The sequence below is a fragment of the Salmo salar genome, chromosome 28 (genome assembly GCF_965601325.2).
Source record: "Salmo salar chromosome 28, fSalSal1, whole genome shotgun sequence".
NCBI classification, from domain to species: Eukaryota; Metazoa; Chordata; class Actinopteri; order Salmoniformes; family Salmonidae; genus Salmo; species Salmo salar.
Genome location: NC_138318.1, coordinates 28153924 through 28176502, shown reverse-complemented (window position 1 = coordinate 28176502; position 22579 = coordinate 28153924). Strand labels below are relative to the sequence as shown.

The following is a 22579-nucleotide window of genomic DNA, read 5'->3' as shown; positions in this document are numbered from 1 at the left end:
GACGACAGGAGTTATTTTACACAGCATAAGCAAAACAAGACAGAAAATTCACATTACACTGCCTGAAAATTAGACGATAACCTGTTTACGTCCTGCTGTTTGGTTGTTTTTGCACATTCAGTGAACACTTCCTTGAGTTACAGAACAGATACCTTCCGCGTGGGTTCTCTGTATTCCCTTGGCTGCTGCATTGTTAGCTGGCATCTTACCTATTATTGTATTGAACACAGGCGTTGGACTACTGAAGATGCTGATGGAGCTCAATGTGACACATTAAGAAACCATCTTCTATTATGGAGACTCTCGAGGTGGGCCCTTCACTTAAGATGGTTTCCTTTAGTGCTCTTATGGAAGATGTCTGTCAGGGCTGTCATGATTTTATGTGGTCCTGGATGGCTCAGTTGCAACGAGATTATTGTGTATTCCTGGGACCACCCATAGTTGAAATGTAGACACACTTGACTGGAGGTCGCTTCGGATAAAAGCCTGCTAAATGTTATATTATGTGCATGATTTGACGTCTGGCAACTTCAGGCCCCTGAATTTTTCCACTGTTAACGAAAGCGCTTTAGATATGCTAAATACGACTAAAATAGGTCATAGAAATGGTTAGAATGGAGTCAAGGCTTACTGGAAAATACTTATCTTACTAACAAAAATATGTCACCAACATTTCTGCATCAACATGCCGTTCACCTGAAAATATATTTATTTAAACCTATTTTCAACATTGTGAAATCTTCTTCTTTAACTGGAATTAAAAGTTGAAATCGCTCAGTCTACTGGTTTGTCTAGTCACTGGCTGATTCAGAATCAGAAACAAATACTGTCATTCAAAACTATTTATAGGATTGTGTCAGTGTTATACGAAGCTAAACATTGAAATCACACCATGATATACAGTAGGTCAGTGAAATTGTTGAGTGAATAATGTGGATTTGGCCTACGTTCATTCCAACTGCAGTAAAGCGTTCCATGTGTAGACTATGCCCATTTGCTTATCGGTCTGAGATGCCGTCTGTGTATTCGGGGCCTGTATTGAAGTGGAGGACATCGTTGGTTTTATGTAACAGCTGCACCACCATGTGGAAAATAATAAAATGGCAAACAAGGATATATATTTTTTAAACTGTACACCTATTATTTATAGCCTTTATAGCCATGGATATCAATCACATTTTATTTGTTTGTCTCCTTTTGCAAATACCTTTATTACAAAGTGCAACCCGGTCCTATACCCAACACAGAGCGAACAGAAAGAAGCGACACCTTGCAGGAGTTGAACAACCCAAACACACACACCAAAAGTTGTGGCTACAAAATAGGATGACAGCAATCTTGAAGATGTTGCAGCACAGATGACAGGTGAGATATGTAGAATCCATAAAGGACTCATCTTTGTATCTGGCCATTGAGGCCATCTCCATTTTGAAGTCGTACATTTTCTTCACGATAGGCTGATACAGTGCCTTGCAAAAGTATTCACCCTCCTTGGCATTTTTCCTATTTTGTTGCATTACAACCTGTAATTTAAATAGATTTTAATTTGGATTTCATGTAATGGACATAAACAAAATAGTCCAAATTGATGAAGTGAAATTAAAAAAAATAACTTTAAATTTAAATGGAAAAGTGGTGTGTGCATATGTATTCACCCCCTTTGCTATGAAGCCCCTAAATAAGATATGGTGCAACCAATTACCTTCAGAAGTCACATAATTAGTTAAATAAAGTCCGCCTGTGTGCAATCTAAGTGTCACATGATCTGTCACATGATCTCAGTATAAATACACCTGTTATGAAAGGCCCCAGAGTCTGCAACACCACCAAGCAAGCGGCACCATGAAGACCAAGGAGCTCTCCAAACAGGTTAGGGACAAAGTTGTGGAGAAGTACAGATCAATGTTGGGTTAATTTTGTTTATATCTGAAACCTTGAACATCCCACAGAGCACCATTAAATCCATTATTAAAAAATATAAAGATTATGGCACCACAACAAATCTGCCAAGAGAGGGCTGCCCACAAAAACTCATGGACCATGCAAGGTGGGCATTAATCAGAGAGGCAACAAAGAGACCAAAGATAACCCTGAAAGAGCTGCAAAGCTCCACTGCAGAGATTGGAGTATCTGTCCATAGGACAATTTTCAGCTGTACACTCCACAGAGCTGGGCTTTATGGAAGAGTGGCCAGAAAAAAATAAGCAAACACATTTGGTGTTCACTAAAAGGCATGTGGGAGACTCCCCAAACATATGGAAGAAGGTATTCTGGTTAGATGAGACTAAAAGTAAGCTTTTTGGCCATCAAGGAAAATGCTATGTCTGGCGCAAACCCAACACCTCATCACCCCGAGAACACCATCCCCACAGTGAAGCATGGTGGCGGCAGCATCATGCTGTAGGTATATTTTTCATTGGCAGGGGCTGGGAAACTGGTCAGAATTGAAGGAATGATGGATGGCGCTAAATACAGGGATATTCTTGAGGGAAACCTGTTTGTCTTCAAGAGATTTGAAACTGGGAGGGAGGTTCACCTTCCAGCAGGACAATGACCCTAAGCATACTGCTAAAGCAAAACTCGAGTGGTTTAAGGAGAAACATTTAAATGTCTTGGAATGGCCTAGTTAAAGTCCAGACCTCAATCCAATTGAGAATCTGTCGTATGACTTAAAGATTGCAGTATACCAGCAGAACCCATCCAACTTAAAGAAGCTGAAGCAGTTTTGCCTTGGATAATGGGCAAAAATCCCAGTGGCTAGATGTGCCAATCTTAGAGACATACCCCAAGAGACTTGCAGCTGTAATTGCTGCAAAAGGTGGCTCTACAAGGTATTGACTTTGGGGGGGTGAATAGTTATGCAGGTTCAAGTTCAGTTTTGTCTTAATTTCTTGTCTGTTTCACAAAGAATATTTTGTATTCAAAGTGTTAGGCATGTTGTGTAAATCAAATGATACAAACATCCCAAAAAAATCTATTTTAATTCCAGGTTGTAAGGCAACAAAATACGAAAATTGCCAAGGGGGGTGAATACTTTTGCAAGCCACTGTAACTCTTGATGACCCGGTTGGACATGACTCCAACAGGGTCACCATGAGGGATTAGCCAGTGAAGTTGGAAGGCCCACCCAGTTGACTGCATTAAAATGGTGGAAGCGAATACTGCCTTTTGGCCACTAAAGGCCTCTATCATCCTCTATGGGAGCCTCTCAACTGAATACCCCTTGCACACCCTCTCTCCTCGCATTCTCAAAACCCATTGGAGGAAAAGGTCAGAGGGGAGGGACCTCTGGCTTTCTCATTCAATGGGTTTTGAGAAGGTGAGGAGATGCTAACATAGTCAAGGGCCGATAGCCGATAGACTAGGAATGGGCTAATATCAGCCCCAAATACCATCCCAACCGATTGTCGGTCAGTCTTTAGTTGGCAGCACTTTTTACTATTTTCTTCACATTCATCATCCCTATTTGGCATGGTCAAGTTCCTTATTCTATACAGGTGTGAAGAGAAACTATTTCTACTCCATAACAACGGAAGTGATACATGTGTGTGTACATGTCTTTTGCATTGTTCAACAAAGTACCTGAAAGAAATCACGTGATGTTTGTTCACTTGAAGTGATTTACCTGAGAAAGTGGAACATGTAGACAGTTGAGTCCCAAATGGCACCCTGCTCCCTATATCATGCCCAAAAGTAGTGCACTACACACACAGGGAATAGGCTGGGGTGCCATTTTGGATGCAATCTTGGTCCAGAGTCTAGACGACAGGCAGTGGGTCTAGACAGGCACAATTCTATATGGAAGCAGCCAGGTTATCTTCCATTGCATTCTTCTTTGGTTTCTCTCTGCCTCCTTCCTTCATATAATCTTCATCTTTCCTTTCTGTGCTTCTCCCAGTCGCTTCCTTCTGTTCTGTGCTTCTCTCTGCTTCCCTTGATTCTCCACCTCTTTGCCCCATCTCTGAATCTTTCTGTAAATTGCCTCCTCAGTCTCTCCCTTCCGTCTGTTCTTTCCTTCTCTCCTCCACCGCTGCTTCCCTCTTTTCTGTGACCCTCTCCTCCGTCTCTACTTCTGTCCGTTCTGCCTCCATGTCTTCCATATTTGATTCCTCATCTGAATCCTCTAGCGTAAGTTCCAACCTCTCCACCATCTCATCCATCTTTAGGAATGCATCTTCCTCCTCTCCCTGAATGTCCTTTTCTTCCTCAGCTTCCTCCATGACAAAGTGCTTTTCTGGTGTCTTCTCTTTCTCTTCGTTCTCATCCTCCATTGCCAAATTCTTCACAACAATCCTCTCCACCTTGTCTTGTCCCTCTCCGTCCACCACCTCGTCCCCCTCATCTTCTCCTTCCACCTCCATGACCCTGTCCTCCTCTCTCTCTTCCTCCCCTTCTCTCCCCCTGTGGGAGTGTTGGCTCTCCTGGCTGCTGCTCACAGCATCCTCAGGCGGAGGCTGCCAGAAGTCATACAGTTTATCCTGGAGGCAATACACACATTACTATAAAACATATCACATTGCTATCAAAGACATCACTACAGCTTACCCTGTAGGGAATAATCATAACATTATTCTAACACTTTTACTCTGCAATAATAAACACACAGCTCTGCGATACTATAGTTACTTCCCCGAACTAACTAACTACACACATACAGTATCAGTCATAAGTATGGACACACCTACTCATTCAAGGGTTTTTCTTTATTTTACTATTTTCTACATTGTAGAATAGTGGTGAAGACATCAAAACTATGAAATAACACATGGAATCATGTAGTAACCAAAAAAAGTAAACTTTTTTATATATATATATTTTAGATTCTTCAAAGTAGCCACCCTTTGCCGTGATGACAGCTTTGCACACTCTTGGCATTCTCTCAACTAGCTTCACGAGGAATGCTTTTCCAACAGTCTTGAAGGAGTTCCCACATATGCTGAGCACTTGCTGGCTCCTTTTTCTTCACTCTGCGCTCCAACTCATCCAAAACCATCTCAATTTGGTTGAGGTCGGGTGATTGTGTAGGCCAGATCATCTGATGCAGCACTCCATTACTCTCATTGGTCAAATAGCCCTTACACAGCCTGGAGGTGTTTTGGGTCATTGTCCTGTTGAAAAACAAATGATAGTCCCACTAAGCACAAACCAGATGGGATGGCATATCGCTGCAGAATGCTGTGGTAGCCATACTGGTTAAGTGTGCCTTGAATTCTAAATAAATCACTGACAGTGTCACCAGCAAAGCATCCCCACACCATCACACCTCCTCCTCCTCCATGCTTCACGGTCGGAACCACACATGCGGAGATAATCCGTTCATCTACTCGGTTGGAACCAAAAATCTAAAATTTGGACTCATCAGACCAAAGGACAGATTTCCACTGGTCTAATGTCCACTGCTCATGTTTCTTGGCCGAAGCAAGTCTCTTCTTATTATTGGTGTCCTTTAGTAGTGTTTCCTTTGCAGCAATTAGACCATGAAGGCCTGATTCACACAGTCTCCTCTGAACAGTTCATGAGATGTGTCTGTCACTTGACCTCTGTGAAACATTTATTTGGGCTGCAATTTCTGAGGCTGGTAACTCGAATGAACTTATCATCTGCAGCAGAGGTAACTCTGGGTCTTCCTTTCCTGTGGCGGTCCTCATGAGAGCCAGTTTCATCATAGCGCTTGATGGTTTTTGCGACTGCACTTGAAGAAACTTTAAATTCTCGAAATGTTCTGGATTGACTGACCATGTCTTAAAGTAACGATGGACTGTCATTTCTCTTTGCTTCTTTGAGCAGTTCTTGCCATAATATGGACTTGGTCTTTTACCAAATCGGGCTACCTTCTGTATATCCCCCTACCATGTCACAACACAACTGATTGGCTAAACCACATTAAGGAAAGATATTCCACAAATTAACAAGGCACACCTGTTAATTGAAATGTATTCCAGGTGACTACCTCATGAAGCTGGTTGAGAGAATGCCAAGAGTGTGAAAAGCTGTCATCAAGGCAAAGGGTGGCTATTTTGAAGAATCTAAAATGTTAAATATGTTTTGATTTGTTTAACACGGTTGGCTACTACATGATTCCATATGTGTTATTTCATAGTTTTGATATCTTCACTATTATTCTACAATGTAGAAAATAGTACAAATAAATACAGATTGATTCCAGGCTTTATCTATACACACACACAATCTAGCTATGGCTTTATGTACTGTAGCTGTACTGTATCTATCTATGCATGTCTACCTGGAGAGGCCTGGTTCTCTGGACCAGCACCTGCCACTTGGTGTAGATCCTGGCCACAAGGTCCTTCACCTGGAGGGAGAAAGAGTGAGCGATGAGGAAGAGAGAGCGAGAGGTGGAGTGGATGAGGAAGAGTGCGGAGAGAGAGGAAGAAGAGGAGAGAGAGAAAACGAGGGGGGTTAAGAGCTGTTTAACTAGAGATAATATCACCATTAATGCATTTATGTGGGTTACAGTTCCCATAGAAATGTTGCCTATATGGAAGTGACTACATACCTTGCTCCTGTAAAGCATCTTCTCACTTTCCCTGATGTCACTTTTGATGTGTTTCTCCAGCTCAGCACTTAGCAACAACAACTGGTTCTTTTGCTCCGAAGGGAAGAACTCAAAGTTGGTGGCTTCGTTGGCCAAGGCCAGGAGGCTGTAGCATAGGTAGTAGGCCTGAAAACAACAATGTGTTCATTAGACACCAAACGGAAGAAAACAGGGATGACTTTGACTATTGGTCTCATATTATATATATATATATATATATATATATATATATAGTTGAAGTCGGAAGTTCACATACACCTTAGCCAAATACATTTAAACTCAGTATTTCACAATTCATGACATTTAATCCAAGTAAAAATTACTTGTCTTAGGTTAGATAGGATCACCACTTTAGTTTTAAGAAAGTGAAATGTCAGAATAATAATGATTTATTTCAGCTATTATTTCTTTCATCACATTCCCAGTGGGTCAGAAGTTTACATATACTCAATTAGTATTTGGTAGCATTGCCTTTAAATTGTTTAACTTGGGTCAAACGTTTCGGGTAGCCTTCCACAAGCTTCCCACAATAAGTTGGGTGAATTTGGCCCATTCCTCCTGACAGAGCTGGTTGTAAATGAGTCAGGTTTGTAGGCCTCCTTGCTCGCACACGCTTTTTCAGTTCTGCCCACAAATATTCCATAGGATTGAGGTCAGGGCTTTGTGATGGCCACTCCAATACCTTGACTTTTCTGTCCTTAAGCCATTTTTTCACAACTTTGGAAGTATGCTTGGGGTCATTGTCCATTTGGAAGACCCATTTGCAACCAAGCTTTAACTTCCTGACTGATGTCTTGAGATATTGCTTCAATATATCTACATAATTTTCCAACCTCATGATGCCATCTATTTTGTGAAGTGCACCAGTCCCTCCTGCAGCAAAGCACCCCCACAACATGATGCTGCCACCCGCGTCCTTCACGGTTGGGATGATGTCCTTCGGCTTGCAAGCCTCCCCCTTTTTCCTCCAAACATAACGATGGTCATTATGGCCAAACAGTTCTATTTTTGTTTCATCAGACCAGAGGCATTTCTCCAAAAAGTACGATCTTTGTCCCCGTGTGCAGTTGCAAACCATAGTCTGGCTTTTAGCCTATCAGAAGCTTCTAAAGCCATGACATAATTTTCTGGAATTTTCCAAGCTGTTTAAAGGCACAGTCAACTTAGTGTATGTAAACTTCTGACTCACTGGAATTGTGATAGAGTGAATTATATGTGAAATAATCTGTTTTTAAACAATTGTTGGAAAAATTACTTGTGTCATGCACAATGTAAATGTCCTAACCGACTTGCCAAAACTATAGTTTGCTACAAGAAATTTGTGGAGTGGTTGAAAAACAAGTTTTAATGACTCCGACCTAAGTGTATGTAAACTTCCGACTTCAACTGTATATGCACTTCCCTTACAAACCACTGTCGGTTGTGTGACCTAATGAACACAACCCTAGTTCTCCTGATTTAACCGGACAACGGGTGTAGTCACTTGGAACCAAGCAAACAAACCTATGCTGGGAGGGACTAGCTGCTGCTCTTGTCTAAAAATAAACTCTTATTTTGTTGCAAAACAAATTCTGTTGCAAAATGACCCTTATATACCCTGGTAAATAACCCTTTGTTGACCTGCTGGTCCAGGGAGGCACAGTCCTCTTCCTCCCGCTCTCTGTGTGTGTGGTGAATCCTCCTGTAGCGGGAGGTGGCCAGCCCCCGGAGGAGTGAGGAGGGCCGCATTCGGGAGAGATATGGACGCAGGTCTGACAGCTGGAACTCTGTGTTGGAGGGAATGTAAGTGCATCTGTTGTTCAGCAGCTTGGAGATGGCCGACACACTGAGGTGTCTCCTGAGTTGCTTGCCGCGCATGCTGTCTGGCAGGAGCTCAACCAGCCAGCGAAGGTTGTGGTGGTCCTCAGTCAGGGCAATCAGTGACATGCAGATCCTGGGCAGCTACAGGACAGGACAGGAGATGAATCAACATCAACAATCAGACAGGAGAAACACACACAGTGAGATGAGTTTACCTAACAAAGGAAAGAAATGGTGACAAGCACCATACCAGTGTCTACATAGTGAGCTCTAAAAGTATTGGGACAGCAGCTAGGTTTCCATCCAATTTGTGACAGATTTTCATGGGAATATAAAAAAAATCTGCATAGAATAACATGCTCATTTTCCACCAGAGATGTGTTTCCATCAAACTAACCTTTTGCGGATAAAAGGCTGTGCGCGATGACGTAGTGCACATAAAAATGACTTTTGCAGTTAAATTACAAGTGAAATGGGTTTCCATAGGGCCTCCCGAGTGGCGCAGCGGTCTAAGGCACTGCATCGCAGTGCTTCTGGGTTAAGTGAGCAGTGTGTCCAGAAGCAGTGTGGCTTGGCGGGGTCATGTTTCAGAGGATGCATGGCTCTCCACCTTCGCCTCTCCCGAGTCCGCACGGGAGTTGCAGCAATGGGACTGTAAATACCAATTGGATCCCACGAAATTGAGGAGAAAAAAAAGGGGTAAAAAGTAACATTTTATTTTTATATAAAATAAACAAATGAGTTTTCATTGCATTTTCAACTTTACTGATGGTTTTGTAACAAAAACTGTTGCATTATATTGCAAATGTGCCCACTCTAGTCTTGGCACATGCACTTTAACCAACAGCTCGCAGATGCAGTGCGGGCCTTCATGCATGATGAGAATATTATGGACACAAGAGCAAGATTATTTGTATTTGTCAAACGGCAGCTAAGCATTGACGATCATGTCACCAGAATAAGACCCTCGATATTCAGTGGAAAAGAGCATCAAGCTCATCACCTTGCACTTTCACCTAACTTAGTTCATCTGTAGCCTAATAAACAGCATGGTTTACAGATTGGTAGTGGGAGGACCACACAACATCACGTGACTCCAAGTTTACTTAAATATGATGGTTATATTAATATTTGCTCATAAAAGCACTGCCATTTCTCACAATTTATTTTAGACACAAAAAGATCCCACCATGTCAAACAAACAAATTGTCTGTTGGCATTTATAAAATTGTACTGGCATTTCCTGTTTCCATCAGCCCGGTCGTGACTGACTTTTCCATGCGTCAGGTAATTCATCCGCATGAAATGGTTGGATGGAAGCCTGGTTAGTGACACATTTTGCGGGTTTTGGCTCTGGTCTACAGCACTTTGGATTTGAAATGATACAAAGTTAAAGGCACAAATATCATATCCACTAAAAAATGCTAACCTCTCCTGTTCTTGTAATGGTGAGAGGTAAGCATGTCTTGGGGGGATGCTATAAAATGCTAACCTCTCCTGTTCTTGTAATGGTGAGAGGTTAGCATGTCTTGGGGGATGATATAAAATGCTAACCTCTCCTGTTCTTGTAATGGTAAGAGGTTAGCATGTCTTGGGGGGATGCTATAAAATGCTAACCTCTCCTGTTCTTGTAATGGTGAGAGGTTAGCATGTCTTGGGGGATGAATTTTGTGCATCTGTAACTTTCTCACTCATCATTATTCACGATTCAATCAAGACTATCCGTAATCATGGTAGCATCCACATTAATGTAGAAGTGTTTAGAAACATATTCTATTCTTATTTAGAATAAAAGTGACTCCAAAATGTCACAATACATTATTTACCATTAATTTCTATTGGAAACAAAATAATCTCAAACACAAACAAAACAAACAGCAAATGTATCCAACAAGTTTGCAGTCAAGCTTGATGTAAATCATTGTGCGCTATGAATATGGGACCAAATATTACACTTTTGACTACTTTAATACACAAGAGAATTTGTCCCAATGCGTATGGTCCCTGAAAATGGAGGGGGGGGGGACTATGTACAAAAAGTATTATAATTTCTAAATGGTTCATCCAATATGAATGATAATACCCTCAAATGAAAGCTGACAGTCTGACCTTTAACCTCATCCAAAGTGCTAGAGTACAGAAACAAAAAACATGTAAAAACGGTGCATGTCTACATTCTGTCGTTAAAAAGGTCCTATTCCAAGACATAGAGATGGATTAAAAGTTAAACTTTTTTTTAAATCCCATAGAGATCCTCTTAAATTACTATTGTAATTCCTAATTCAATGTCAAAATCTGTAATGAGTTTCTATCCAGGGGGAGGGCATTCCCACGCCCCGTCATCATCAGTTTAAATGTTTTTACTTTAGATTACATCGAATTGCACTTTTTAACGTTATCTTTTTTTACTACAAAACTTAGAAATTTGCCATTTTCATGTACTGTATGTAGACACTGGTATGGTACCAGAGATAATGAATATGATGTTGAAAAGTGGTGGACTGTCCCCTTTAAAGGCCTTCTAAACCTGCATGGTTCTCGGCCCCTGGCTAAAACAGGCCCTGGGCTTATCTCGAATTAACACAAGCATTTGTTACCCCTGTGCTAAGGACTCACACTTGTTTTACATAGACCTGGGCTAACGTACAAACAATACGCGACAAATACATCCTATCTCCGACATGCGTCCAATGTTACGTTCTATCTAGAGTCCTTTTGTTTTGTTTTACCTCTTCAGTGGCCACAATGTCAGTGGTGACATCACTGTGTCCTCTGGTGTAGGGCTAAATTGATCACATGTGCAAAGAAAGCCATCTGTGGCCCCAGTCCAGGCTCTAGCACTGCATTTACTTGGTTCTTGGCATTCTCTGTGGTGGTTGGGATATTGCTATTGGGCCTCTCTAGCTTCCACTCTGCTACTGCTCCTAGCAGTACCTGCGCCAGATTTGTGTTTCTCTCATAGTCTGTGGAGCACCGGACTTCACATCTCCCACTCCTCTGGTGTAGTGAGCAGTCACAATCACGTAGCTTTCTGTTACCCTGGAGGTCCACTCCTCTGGTGTAGTGAGCAGTCAGTCACATAGCTTTCCTTTACCCTGGAGGTCCACCCGTCTGGGGTGAGGGCAACAGAGGATGCCTTGGATAATTCATCGACAATTTTAATATTTTCTTGTTCATAAAGATCTGGCATGATTTTCATGCTGAAGTGGGTGCGGCAGGGGATTTCGTAGAATGGCTCAAGCACTTTCACCATATTTTTAAACCCTTTGTTTTCCACAACAGAGTATGGCCTCATGTCTGCAGTGATAAACATCCCAATAGATTTGGTGATGGCTTTAACCAGGTCTGATTCTGCAGCAAAGGGCTGCTTAAATGTCGCGGTGAGAAATTGTCTCTTGGCTGAGTTGGCTCCTGTCACTGACACACCAGGGTGATGACGCTTTAAGTGTGGCCATGCTCAATCTATTTCCATGATCATACGGCTTTCTTGTGACACAATGCCTACACTAGAAGTCGACCGATTAAATCGGCATGGCCGATTAATTAGGCCCGATTTCAAGTTTGCATAACAATTGGTAATCTGCATTTTTGGACGCCGATTATGGCCGATTAGATTGCATTCCACGAGGAGACTGCTTGGCAGGCTGACCACCTGTTACGCGAGTGCAGCAAGGAGCCAAGGTAAGTTGCTAGCTAGCATTGAACTTATCTTATAAAAAAACTAATAAATTTTTACATAATCACTAGTTAACTACACATGGTTGATGATATTACTAGTTTAACTAGCTTGTCCTGCGTTGCAAATAATCAATGCGGTGCCTGTTAATTTATCATCGAATCACAGCCTACTTCGTCAAACGGGTGATGATTTAACAAGCGCATTCGTGAAAAAAGCACTGTCGTTGCCCAAACCTGCATATTTAGTTAAAAGAAATTCATGTTTGCAGGCAATATTAACTAGGGAAATTGTGTCACTTCTCTTGCGTTCAGTGCAAGCAGAGTCAGGGTATATGCAGCAGTTTGGGCCACCTGGCTAGTTGCAAACTGTGTGAATAATATTTCTTCCAAAAAAGACCGTAATTCATTTGCCAGAATTTTACATAATTATGACATAACATTGAAGGTTGTGCAATGTAACAGCAATATTTAGACTTATGGATGCGGTTCCATATTTCACTGAAAGAATAAACGTTTTGTTTCCAAAATGATAAAATGTTTCCGGATTTGACAATATTAAACGGGTATGTGGGACGAAATCGTCCCACCTAGTCAACAGCCAGTGGAATCGAGTGGCGCGATATTCAAATACCTTAGAAATGCTATTACTTCAATTTCTCAAAACATATGACTATTTTACACCATTTTAAAGACAAGACTCTCGTTAATCTAACCACATTAATCTAACCACATAACCGATTTCAAAAAGGCTTTACAACGAAAGCGAAACATTAGATTATGTCAGGAGAGTACCCAGCCAGAAATAATCACACACCCATTTTTCAAGCTAGCATATAATGTCACAAAAACCAAAACCACAGCTAAATGCAGCACTAACCTTTGATGATCTTCATCAGATGACACTCCTAGGACATTATGTTATACAATACATGCATGTTTTGTTCAATCAAGTTCATATTTATATCAAAAAACAGCTTTTTTCATTAGCATGTGACGTTCAGAACTAGCAAACATACCGAAAACTTCCGGTGAATTTACTAAATTACTCACGATAAACGTTCACAAAAAACATAACAATTATTTAAAGAATTATAGATACAGAACTCCTTTATGCAATCGCTATGTCCGATTTTAAAATAGCTTTTCGGTGAAAGCACATTTTGCAATATTCTGAGTAGATAGCCCGGCAATCACGGCTAGCTATTTTGACACCCACCAAGTTTAGCCCTCACTAAACTCAGAATTACTATTAGAAAAATTGGATTACCTTTGCTGTTCTTCGTCAGAATGCACTCCCAGGACTTCTACTTCATCCACAAATGTTGTTTTGGTTCAAAATAATCCATAGTTATGTTCAAATATCCTCTGTTTTGTTCTTGCGTTCCAGACACTATCCGAACGGTGACTCGCGGACGCGTATCGTGACAAAACATTTCAAAATATTCCATTACCGTACTTCGAAGCATGTCAAACGCTGTTTAAAATACATTTTTATGCGATTTTTCTCGTAAAATAGCGATAATATTCCGACCGGGAGACGTCTTTTTCGTTCAAAGACTGAAAATGTAAAATGGCCTCTTCACGTGCACGCGCACACCCGTCTCATTGTTCTCAGATCGACCACTATCCAAATGCGCTACTGTTTTTCAGGCAGGGGCTGCAAAGTCATCATTCAACGTTCTGGTGGCTTCTGAGAGCCTATGGGAGCCTTAGAAAGTGTCAAGTTACAGCAGAGATCCTCTGTTTTCGATAAAGAGAGTATAGAAGGCCAAGAAATGGTCAGAGAGGGCACTTCCTGTTTGGAATCTTCTCAGGTTTTGGCCTGCCATATGAGTTCTGTTATACTCACAGACACCATTCAAACAGTTTTAGAAACTTTAGGGTATTTTCTATCCAAATCAAACAATTATATGCATATTCTAGTTTCTGGGCAGTAGTAATAACCAGATTAAATCGGGTACGTTTTTTATCCGGATGTGAAAATACTGCCCCCTACCCTAGCGAGGTTAATGACCCAAGGCTCATATTTCTGTGTGTTTATTATATTATCATTAAGTCTATGATTTGATAGAGCAGTCTGACTGAGCGGTGGTAGGCAGCAGCAAGCTCGTAAGCATTCATTCAAACAGCACTTTCCTGCTTTGCCAGCAGCTCTTCGCAATGCTTGAAGCACAGCGCTGTTTATGACTTCAAGCCTATTAACTCCGAGATTAGGCTGGCAATACTATAGTTCCTATTAGAACATCCAATAGTCAAAGGTATATGAAATACAAATGGTATAGAGAGAAACAGTCCTATAATTCCTATAATAACTACAACCTAAAACTTCTTAACTGGGAATATTGAAGACTCATGTTAAAAAGGAACCACCAGCTTTAATACACTGCTCAAAAAAATAAAGGGAACACTTAAATAACACAATGTAACTCCAAGTCAATCACACTTCTGTGAAATCAAACTGTCCACTTAGGAAGCAACACTGATTGACAATACATTTCACATGCTGTTGTGCAAATGGAATAGACAACAGGTGGAAATTATAGGCAATTATCAAGACACCCCCAATAAAGGAGTGGTTCTGCAGGTGGTGACCACAGACCATTTCTCAGTTCTTATGCTTCCTGGCTGACGTTTTGGTCACTTTTGAATGCTGGCGGTGCTTTCACTCTAGTGGTAGCATGAGACGGAGTCTACAACCCACACAAGTGGCTCAGGTAGTGCAGCTCATCCAGGATGGCACATCAATGCGAGCTGTGGCAAGAAGGTTTGCCCGGTCTGTCAGCGTAGTGTCCAGAGCATGGAGGCGCTACCAGGAGAAAGGCCAGTACATCAGGAGACGTGGAGGAGGCCGTAGGAGGGCAACAACCCAGCAGCAGGACCGCTACCTCCGCCTTTGTGCAAGGAGGAGCAGGAGGAGCACTGCCAGAGCCCTGCAAAATGACCTCCAGCAGGCCACAAATGTGCATGTGTCTGCTCAAACGGTCAGAAACAGACTCCATGAGGGTGGTATGAGGGCCCGACGTCCACAGGTGAGGGTTGTGCTTACAGCCCAACACCGTGGAGGACGTTTGGCATTTGACAGAGAACACCAAGATTGGCAAATTCGCCACTGGCGCCCTGTGCTCTTCACAGATGAAAGCAGGTTCACACTGAGCACGTGACAGACGTGACAGAGTCTGGAGACGCCGTGGAGAACGTTCTGCAACATCCTCCAGCATGACCGGTTTGGCGGTGGGTCAGTCATGGTGTGGGGTGGCATTTCTTTGGGGGGCCGCACAGCCCTCCATATGCTCGCCAGAGGTAGCCTGACTGCCATTAGGTACCGAGATGAGATCCTCAGACCCCTTGTGAGACCATATGCTGGTGCGGTTGGCCCTGGGTTCCTCCTAATGCAAGACAATGCTAGACCTCATGTGGCTGGAGTGTGTCAGCAGTTCCTGCAAGAGGAAGGCATTGATGCTATGGACTGGTCCGCCCGTTCCCTAGACCTGAATCCAATTGAGCACATCTGGGACATCATGTCTCGCTCCATCCACCAACGCCACGTTGCACCACAGACTGTCCAGGAGTTGGCGGATGCTTTTGTCCAGGTCTGGGAGGAGATCCCTCAGGAGACCATCTGCCACCTCATCAGGAGCATGCCCAGGCGTTGTAGGGAGGTCATACAGGCACGTGGAGGCCACACACACTACTGAGCCTCATTTTGACTTGTTTTAAGGACATTACATCAAAGTTGGATCAGCCTGTAGTGTGGTTTTCCACTTTAATTTTGAGTGTGACTCCAAATCCAGACCTCCATGTGTTGATAAAATGGATTTCCATTGATTATTTGTGTGTGATTTTGTTGTCAGCACATTCAACTATGTAAAGAAAAAAGTATTTAATAAGATTATTTCATTCATTCAGATCTAGGATGTGTTATTTTAGTGTTCCCTTTATTTTTTTGAGCAGTGTATGTTCTCATGTTCTGAGCACATATTGCACTTTTACTTTCTTCTCCAACACTGTTTTTATTTATGTATTATATTAAGTTAAAATAAAAGTGTTCATTAAGTATTGTTGTAATTGTCATTATTACAAATATATATATAAAAATCGTCCGATTAATCGGTAGCGGCTTTTTTTGGTCCTCCAATAATCGGTATCGGCGTTGAAAAATCATAAATCGGCCGACCTCTAGTCTACACACCGTAATGGTATTGTCCACCACCCTTCTTCCGTCATCATATTTGACAGGGAAGCCTAAATGCTCCCATAAATGAGACTAAAATGAAGCGGGAGGCTTTTCCAGTTCCAGCCATAGCTGTCACTGGTCTTTTTTTCTTCTTTGCTTTTTGCAACGTGAGCATCCAGGATTGAGTCGTTGGGATTCAACATGCCCCGTTCACGTGAACAGTAAACACAACTGCTTTAAAAAAATATATCAAAATCAACCTTTAGGCTTCAGAGTAAAACACAACATCGAGATTTAGCCAACTATTACTTTAGAAAGTAACAGCAGCAGTAAAACTGTATTTCACACTATGATGGTTCAACTTTGCAATTGATCTGCGGTTCACATGCGTGCTGAGCCGTGGGGGGTGATCCGTATGGATCACGGATCATCTACGGTCCGTTACACCACTAGTCATGGTTCACATGCGTGCTGAGCCGTGGGGGGTGATCCGTACGGATCAACTACGGTCCGTTACACCACTAGTCATGAGCATATGTAGATTAAGTGAAAGTGCAGCTTTTGTGATTGGACCTAGAAAATTCTTGACCCTGTTTCATACGGGCTATTTTGGCACCGTGTTTTAAAAAAAGTCAGTGCTAACCCTGCTCCGGAGCAGAGCCAGCTAGCCCTGGGCTAAGGATGGTGCTAGCCCTGGGCTAAGGATGGTGCTAGCCCTGGGCTAAGGATGGTGCTAGCCCACTTTACAATGTGTAAGAGTGAACACTCCCTTAGCCCTGGGCTTATTTAGACAGCAAATAATTGGATGGTGGAGACAAGCAAGTAGGAGATGAAGTTAGAAACTCTTGAGGCGGGGATTGAACCCACAACCATTGGGGTTGAACATGTACACGTTTTACTACGGCACCACGCAGAAGCCACAGAAGAAGAAAGAAATGAAACGGTTGACTGACTGACCATGATGTCCATGTCCCTTATGCTGTTGACCAGGTTGTGCAGTAGGGAGCGGAGGTGCTCAGTGGGCTGGAGGGCGAGCTGCGTGTCCAGGCCCACTCTGCTCACCACCGTCAGGAGTAACAGCAGGTCTCGGTCACTGTAGGCCCGCGGGCACAACGACGTACAATGACCCATGTACTTGATGACATTGTCAAAGTTGTGTTCAGGGAAAGTTCTGAGCTCCTTCTTGCTGGACAGGCTCTCTGTGCTGATCTGGAGGCCCTCTCTACATATACACACAGGTGGTTATTATTTGTCTATCAGAAAAACAGTATGAACAAAGTAGTTATTGACACACACACACACACACACACACACACACACACTAACATCAGGTCTCCCTCAGTGAAGGGGGGTTGTAGGTTCTCCAGGGGGAAAAGGAAGACGAAGGGAATCCCCATGTTCATGAAGACCAGGGTCATGTCTCCAATACTGGGCACCCACACCTCAAACCTCTCACTCTGATTCAGCACCATGTGTTCAGCAGCAGAGCAGGCAATATCTTCAAGGGCCTTTAGTACCTGATGACAGGTCAGCCTGTCTGAGTGGACTGACATCATCTACAGGAGGAGGGAGGGAGAGAGAAAGAGAGAGGCTGACTTTTTGTCTGTCTTTAATGAGCCATCCTCATTTGATTAAAAACACTTTAGTACCCCCCTGTTAGTCCTCCCTCCTATGTTAGTCCCCCCCCACACAAAATAAAGAGTTGCGTACCACCAAACCACCAGAGAGAGAGAGCGACATCAATACATTGATCAATTAAAATGAAGCAATTATACAAACAAATCAATCAATTTGATTAGTATAGCGCAGGGACAGGTAAAAGGGGGTGTAGAGTAGTACCTGGAAGAGCCAGCGGGTCACCTGGGGAGGGCAGGGGGAGGAGCAGTAGGCTCTCTGGAACAGCTGGGAACTGACCTGGGTCCTGAACTGCTCTGGAGAGGACCTGAGAGACACAGAGGGAACGAGAGATGGGAGAGAGAGAGGGGAAAAAACACACCAGAAAGAGATGAGAGAGAGATGGGAGAGAGAGAGAGAGATTTGACTAGTGTAATGTTAGCTAGCTACATAGTTGTCTTTGTATCAAAATAAAGGCGTAGTACAGAGTAACTATCGAGGTTAGCTAGCCAGCTACATTTTCTAACAGTCTACAACGCGCCCACTGCTAGCTAGCTAACCCTACCAGCTAGCTGTATCATTTTTAGTCAATAAGATTTTTGCAACGTAAGCTTAACTTTCTGAACATTTGAGATGTGTAGTCCACTTGTGTAGCTAGCAGGACTGACTTTGTGTTAGCTAGCCAACGTTTAATTACTTCTGCGTTATGAACTAGACACGGACACGAATGATCCATTGGTAGCTTGTTGTTACCAAGTATTGGTGCTAACCGTGTGTTATAGGATGCTAGCATGCTAGTTAGCTACGGCGTCATAGGACACGGTGCACTAGGTGGGTTTTCACGGAAGAATACTGTACCAAGTTATCTAGCGGAATAAACTAAGTTTGAGCCTATTCCTGGAAACATTGAACCACTGTAGTTTACATCAATTTGAATTTGTAGTGGTAGCTAGAAAAGTTATATTTTAGCGTTTTAGTGCTTCAGTGAATTGTTAGTGAGGGAGGCCCTGCTCTCTCGCTTCCCCAGTTGTTTAGTTAATTTTATGCCAATCTCGTTTGCATTAGCGTAGCCTATCAACCATGTGTTGGTCTATCCCTGTTCTCTCCTCTCTGCACAGGCCATACAAACGCTTCACATTGCGTGGCCGCTGCCACTCTAACCTGGTGGTCCCAGCGCGCACGACCCACGTGGAGTTCCAGGTCTCCGGCAGCCTCTGGAACTGCCGGTCTGTGGCCAACAAGGCAGAGTTCATCTCAGCCTATGCTACCCTCCAGTCCCTCGACTTCTTGGCGCTGACGGAAACATGGATTACCACAGAAAACACTGCTACTCCTACTGCTCTCTCCTCGTCTGACCACGTGTTCTCGCACACCCCGAGAGCATCTGGTCAGCGGGGTGGTGGCACTGGAATCCTCATCTCTCCCAAGTGGACATCCTCTCTTTCTCCCCTGACCCATCTGTCTATCTCCTCATTTGAATTCCATGCTGTCACAATCACTAGCCCATTCAAGCTTAACATCCTTACCATTTATTGCCCTCCAGGTTCCCTTGGAGAGTTCATCAATGAGCTTGACGCCTTGATAAGTTCCTTTCCTGAGGATGGCTCACCCCTCACAGTTCTGGGTGACTTTAACCTCCCTACGTCTACCTTTGACTCATTTCTCTCTGCCTCCTTCTTTCCACTCCTCTCCTCTTTTGACCTCACCCTCTCACCGTCTCCCCCTACTCACAAGGCAGGCAATATGCTTGACCTCATCTTCACTAGATGCTGTTCTTCTACTAATCTCACTGCAATTCCCTCCAAGTCTCCGATCACTACCTTGTATCCTTTTCCCTCTCGCTCTCCTCCAACACTACTCACTCTGCCCCACTCAGATGGTATTGCGCCGTCGCAACCTTCGCTCTCTCTCTCCTGCTACTCTCTCCTCTTCCATCCTATCATCTCTTCCCTCTGCTCAATTCTTCTCCAACCAATCTCCTGATTCTGCCTCCTCAACCCTCCTCTATTCCCATTCTGCATCCTTTGACTCTCTATGTCCCCTATCCTCCCGACCGGCTCGGTCCTCCCCTCCTGCTCCATGGCTTGACCACTCATTGCGAGCTCACTGAACAGGGCTCCGGGCAGCCGAGCGGAAATGGAGGAAAACTAGCCTCCCTGCGGACCTGGCATCTTTTCACTCCCTCCTCTCTACATGTTCCTCCTCGGTTTCTGCTGCTAAAGCCACTTTCTACCACTCTAACTTCCAAGCATCTGCCTCTAACCCTAGGAAGCTCTTTGCCACCTTCTCATCCCTCCCCCTCCCCCCCCTCCTCCCTCTCTGCGGATGACTTCGTCAACCATTTTGAAAAGAAGGTCAACGACATCCGATCCTCGTTTGTTAAGTCAAACGACACCGCTGGTCCTGCTCACATTGCCCTACCCTATGCTTTGACCTCTTTCTCCCCTCTCTCTCCAGATGAAATCTTGCGTCTTGTGACGGCCGGCCGCCCAACAACCTGCCCGCTTGAACCCATCCCCTCCTCTCTTCTCCAGACCATTTCTGGAGACCTTCTCCCTTAACTCACCTCGCTCATCAACTCATCCTTGACCGCTGGCTACGGCCCTTCCGTCTTCAAGAGACCGAGAGTTGCACCCCTTCTCAAAAAACCTACACTAGATCCCTCCGATGTCAACAACTACAGACCAGTATCCTTTCTTTCTTTTCTCTCCAAAACGCTTGAACGTGCCATCCTTGGCCAGCTCTCCTGCTATCTCTCTCAGAATGACCTTCTCGATCCAAATCAGTCAGGTTTCAAGGCTGGTCATTCAACTGAAACTGCTCTTCTCTGTGTCACGGAGGCTCTCCGCACTGCTAAAGCTAACTCTCTCTCCTCTGCTCTCATCCTTCTAGACCTATCTGCTGCCTTTGATACTGTGAACCATCAGATCCTCCTCTCCACCCTCTCCGAGTTGGGTATCTCCGGCGCGGCTCACTCTTGGATTGCGTCTTACCTGACAGGTCGCTCCTCCCAGGTGGCGTGGCGAGAATCCATCTCCGCACCACGTGCTCTCACCACTGGTGTCCCCCCCAGGGCTCAGTTCTAGGCCCTCTCCTATTCTCGCTATACACCAAGTCACTTGGCTCTGTCATATCCTCACATGGTCTCTCCTATCATTGCTACGCAGACGACACACAATTAATCTTCTCCTTTCCCCCTTCTGATAACCAGGTAGCGAATCGCATCTCTGCATGTCTGGCAGACATATCAGTGTGGATGACGGATCACCACCTCAAGCTGAACCTCGGCAAGACGGAGCTGCTCTTCCTCCCGGGGAAGGACTGCCCTTTCCATGATCTCGCCATCACGGTTGACAACTCCATTGTGTCCTCCTCCCAGAGTGCTAAGAGCCTCGGCGTGACCCTGGACAACACCGCTAACATCAAGGCGGTGACCCGATCCTGTAGGTTCATGCTATACAACATTCGCAGAGTACGACCCTGCCTTACACAGGAAGCGGCGTAGGTCCTAATCCAGGCACTTGTCATCTCCCGTCTGGATTACTGCAACTCCCTGTTGGCGGGGCTCCTGCCTGTGCCATTAAACCCCTACAACTCATCCAGAACGCCGCAGCCCGTCTGGTGTTCAACCTTCCCAAGTTCTCTCACGTCACCCCGCTCCTCCGCACACTCCACTGGCTTCCAGTTGAAGCTCGCATCTGCTACAAGACCATGGTGCTTGCCTACGGAGCTGTGAGGGGAACGGCACCTCCGTACCTTCAGGCTCTGATCAGGCCCTACACCCAAACAAGGGCACTGCGTTCATCCACCTCTGGCCTGCTGGCCCCCCTACCTCTGCGGAAGCACAGTTCCCGCTCAGCCCAGTCAAAACTGTTCGCTGCTCTGGCACCCCAATGGTGGAACAAGCTCCCTCACGACGCCAGGACAGCGGAGTCAATCACCACCTTCCGTAGACACCTGAAACCCCACCTCTTTAACCTGTTGGGGCTAGGGGGCAGTATTTGCACGGCCGGATAAAAAAACGTACCCGATTTAATCTGGTTACTACTCCTGCCCAGTAACTAGAATATGCATATAATTATTGGCTTTGGATAGAAAACACCCTAAAGTTTCTAAAACTGTTTGAATGGTGTCTGTGAGTATAACAGAACTCATTTGGCAGGCCAAAACCTGAGAAGATTCCTTACAGGAAGTGGCCTGTCTGACAATTTCTTGCCCTCCTTGATCATCTCTAACAAATACAGGGGATCTCTGGCATGACGTGACACTTCCTACGGCTCCCATGGGCTCTCAGAAGGCGGGAAAAAGCTGAACGATGTAATTCCATCCCCAGGCTGAAACACATTAGCGCGTTTGGCAAGTGCTCTATCAGAGGGCCATTAGACTGAGGCTCGTGCATGAGGGGATAGCATGCTTTTACTTTCACTCTCTTTGTAATAAAAAACGATTTCCCGGTCGGAATATTATCGCTTTTTTACGAGAAAAATTGCATAAAATTGATTTTAAACAGCGGTTGACATGCTTCGAAGTACGGTAATGGAATATTTAGAAATATTTTGTCACGAAATGCGCCGTGCTCGTAACCCTTTACCCTTTCGGATAGTGTCTTGAACGCACAAACAAAACGCCGCTATTTGGATATAATAATGGATTATTTGGGACCAAACCAACATTTGTTATTGAAGTAGAAGTCCTGGGAGTGCATTCTGACGAAGACAGCAAAGGTAATAACATTTTTCTTATAGTAAATCTGACTT

General features: G+C 44.0%; 1 protein-coding gene across 6 annotated transcripts in view; it reads right to left on the bottom strand.

Moving 5' to 3' along the window:
* Positions 1-1116: 1116 nt before the first annotated feature.
* The window catches only part of LOC106589757 (uncharacterized), a 50614-nt gene continuing 29151 nt past the window's right edge, over positions 1117-22579 (bottom strand). For all 6 annotated transcript variants that reach the window (XM_014180080.3, XM_082970546.1, XM_082970544.1 and 3 more), the window contains 7 exons: positions 18048-18150; positions 17535-17764; positions 17166-17430; positions 8177-8497; positions 6518-6682; positions 6245-6313; positions 1117-4478 (listed from right to left, as the gene is read on the bottom strand). In XM_014180080.3, the coding sequence (XP_014035555.3) occupies positions 3987-4478; positions 6245-6313; positions 6518-6682; positions 8177-8497; positions 17166-17430; positions 17535-17764; positions 18048-18150 (1645 nt within the window). In that variant the 3' untranslated portion in view covers positions 1117-3986. The remainder of the gene's footprint in view (positions 4479-6244; positions 6314-6517; positions 6683-8176; positions 8498-17165; positions 17431-17534; positions 17765-18047; positions 18151-22579) is intronic.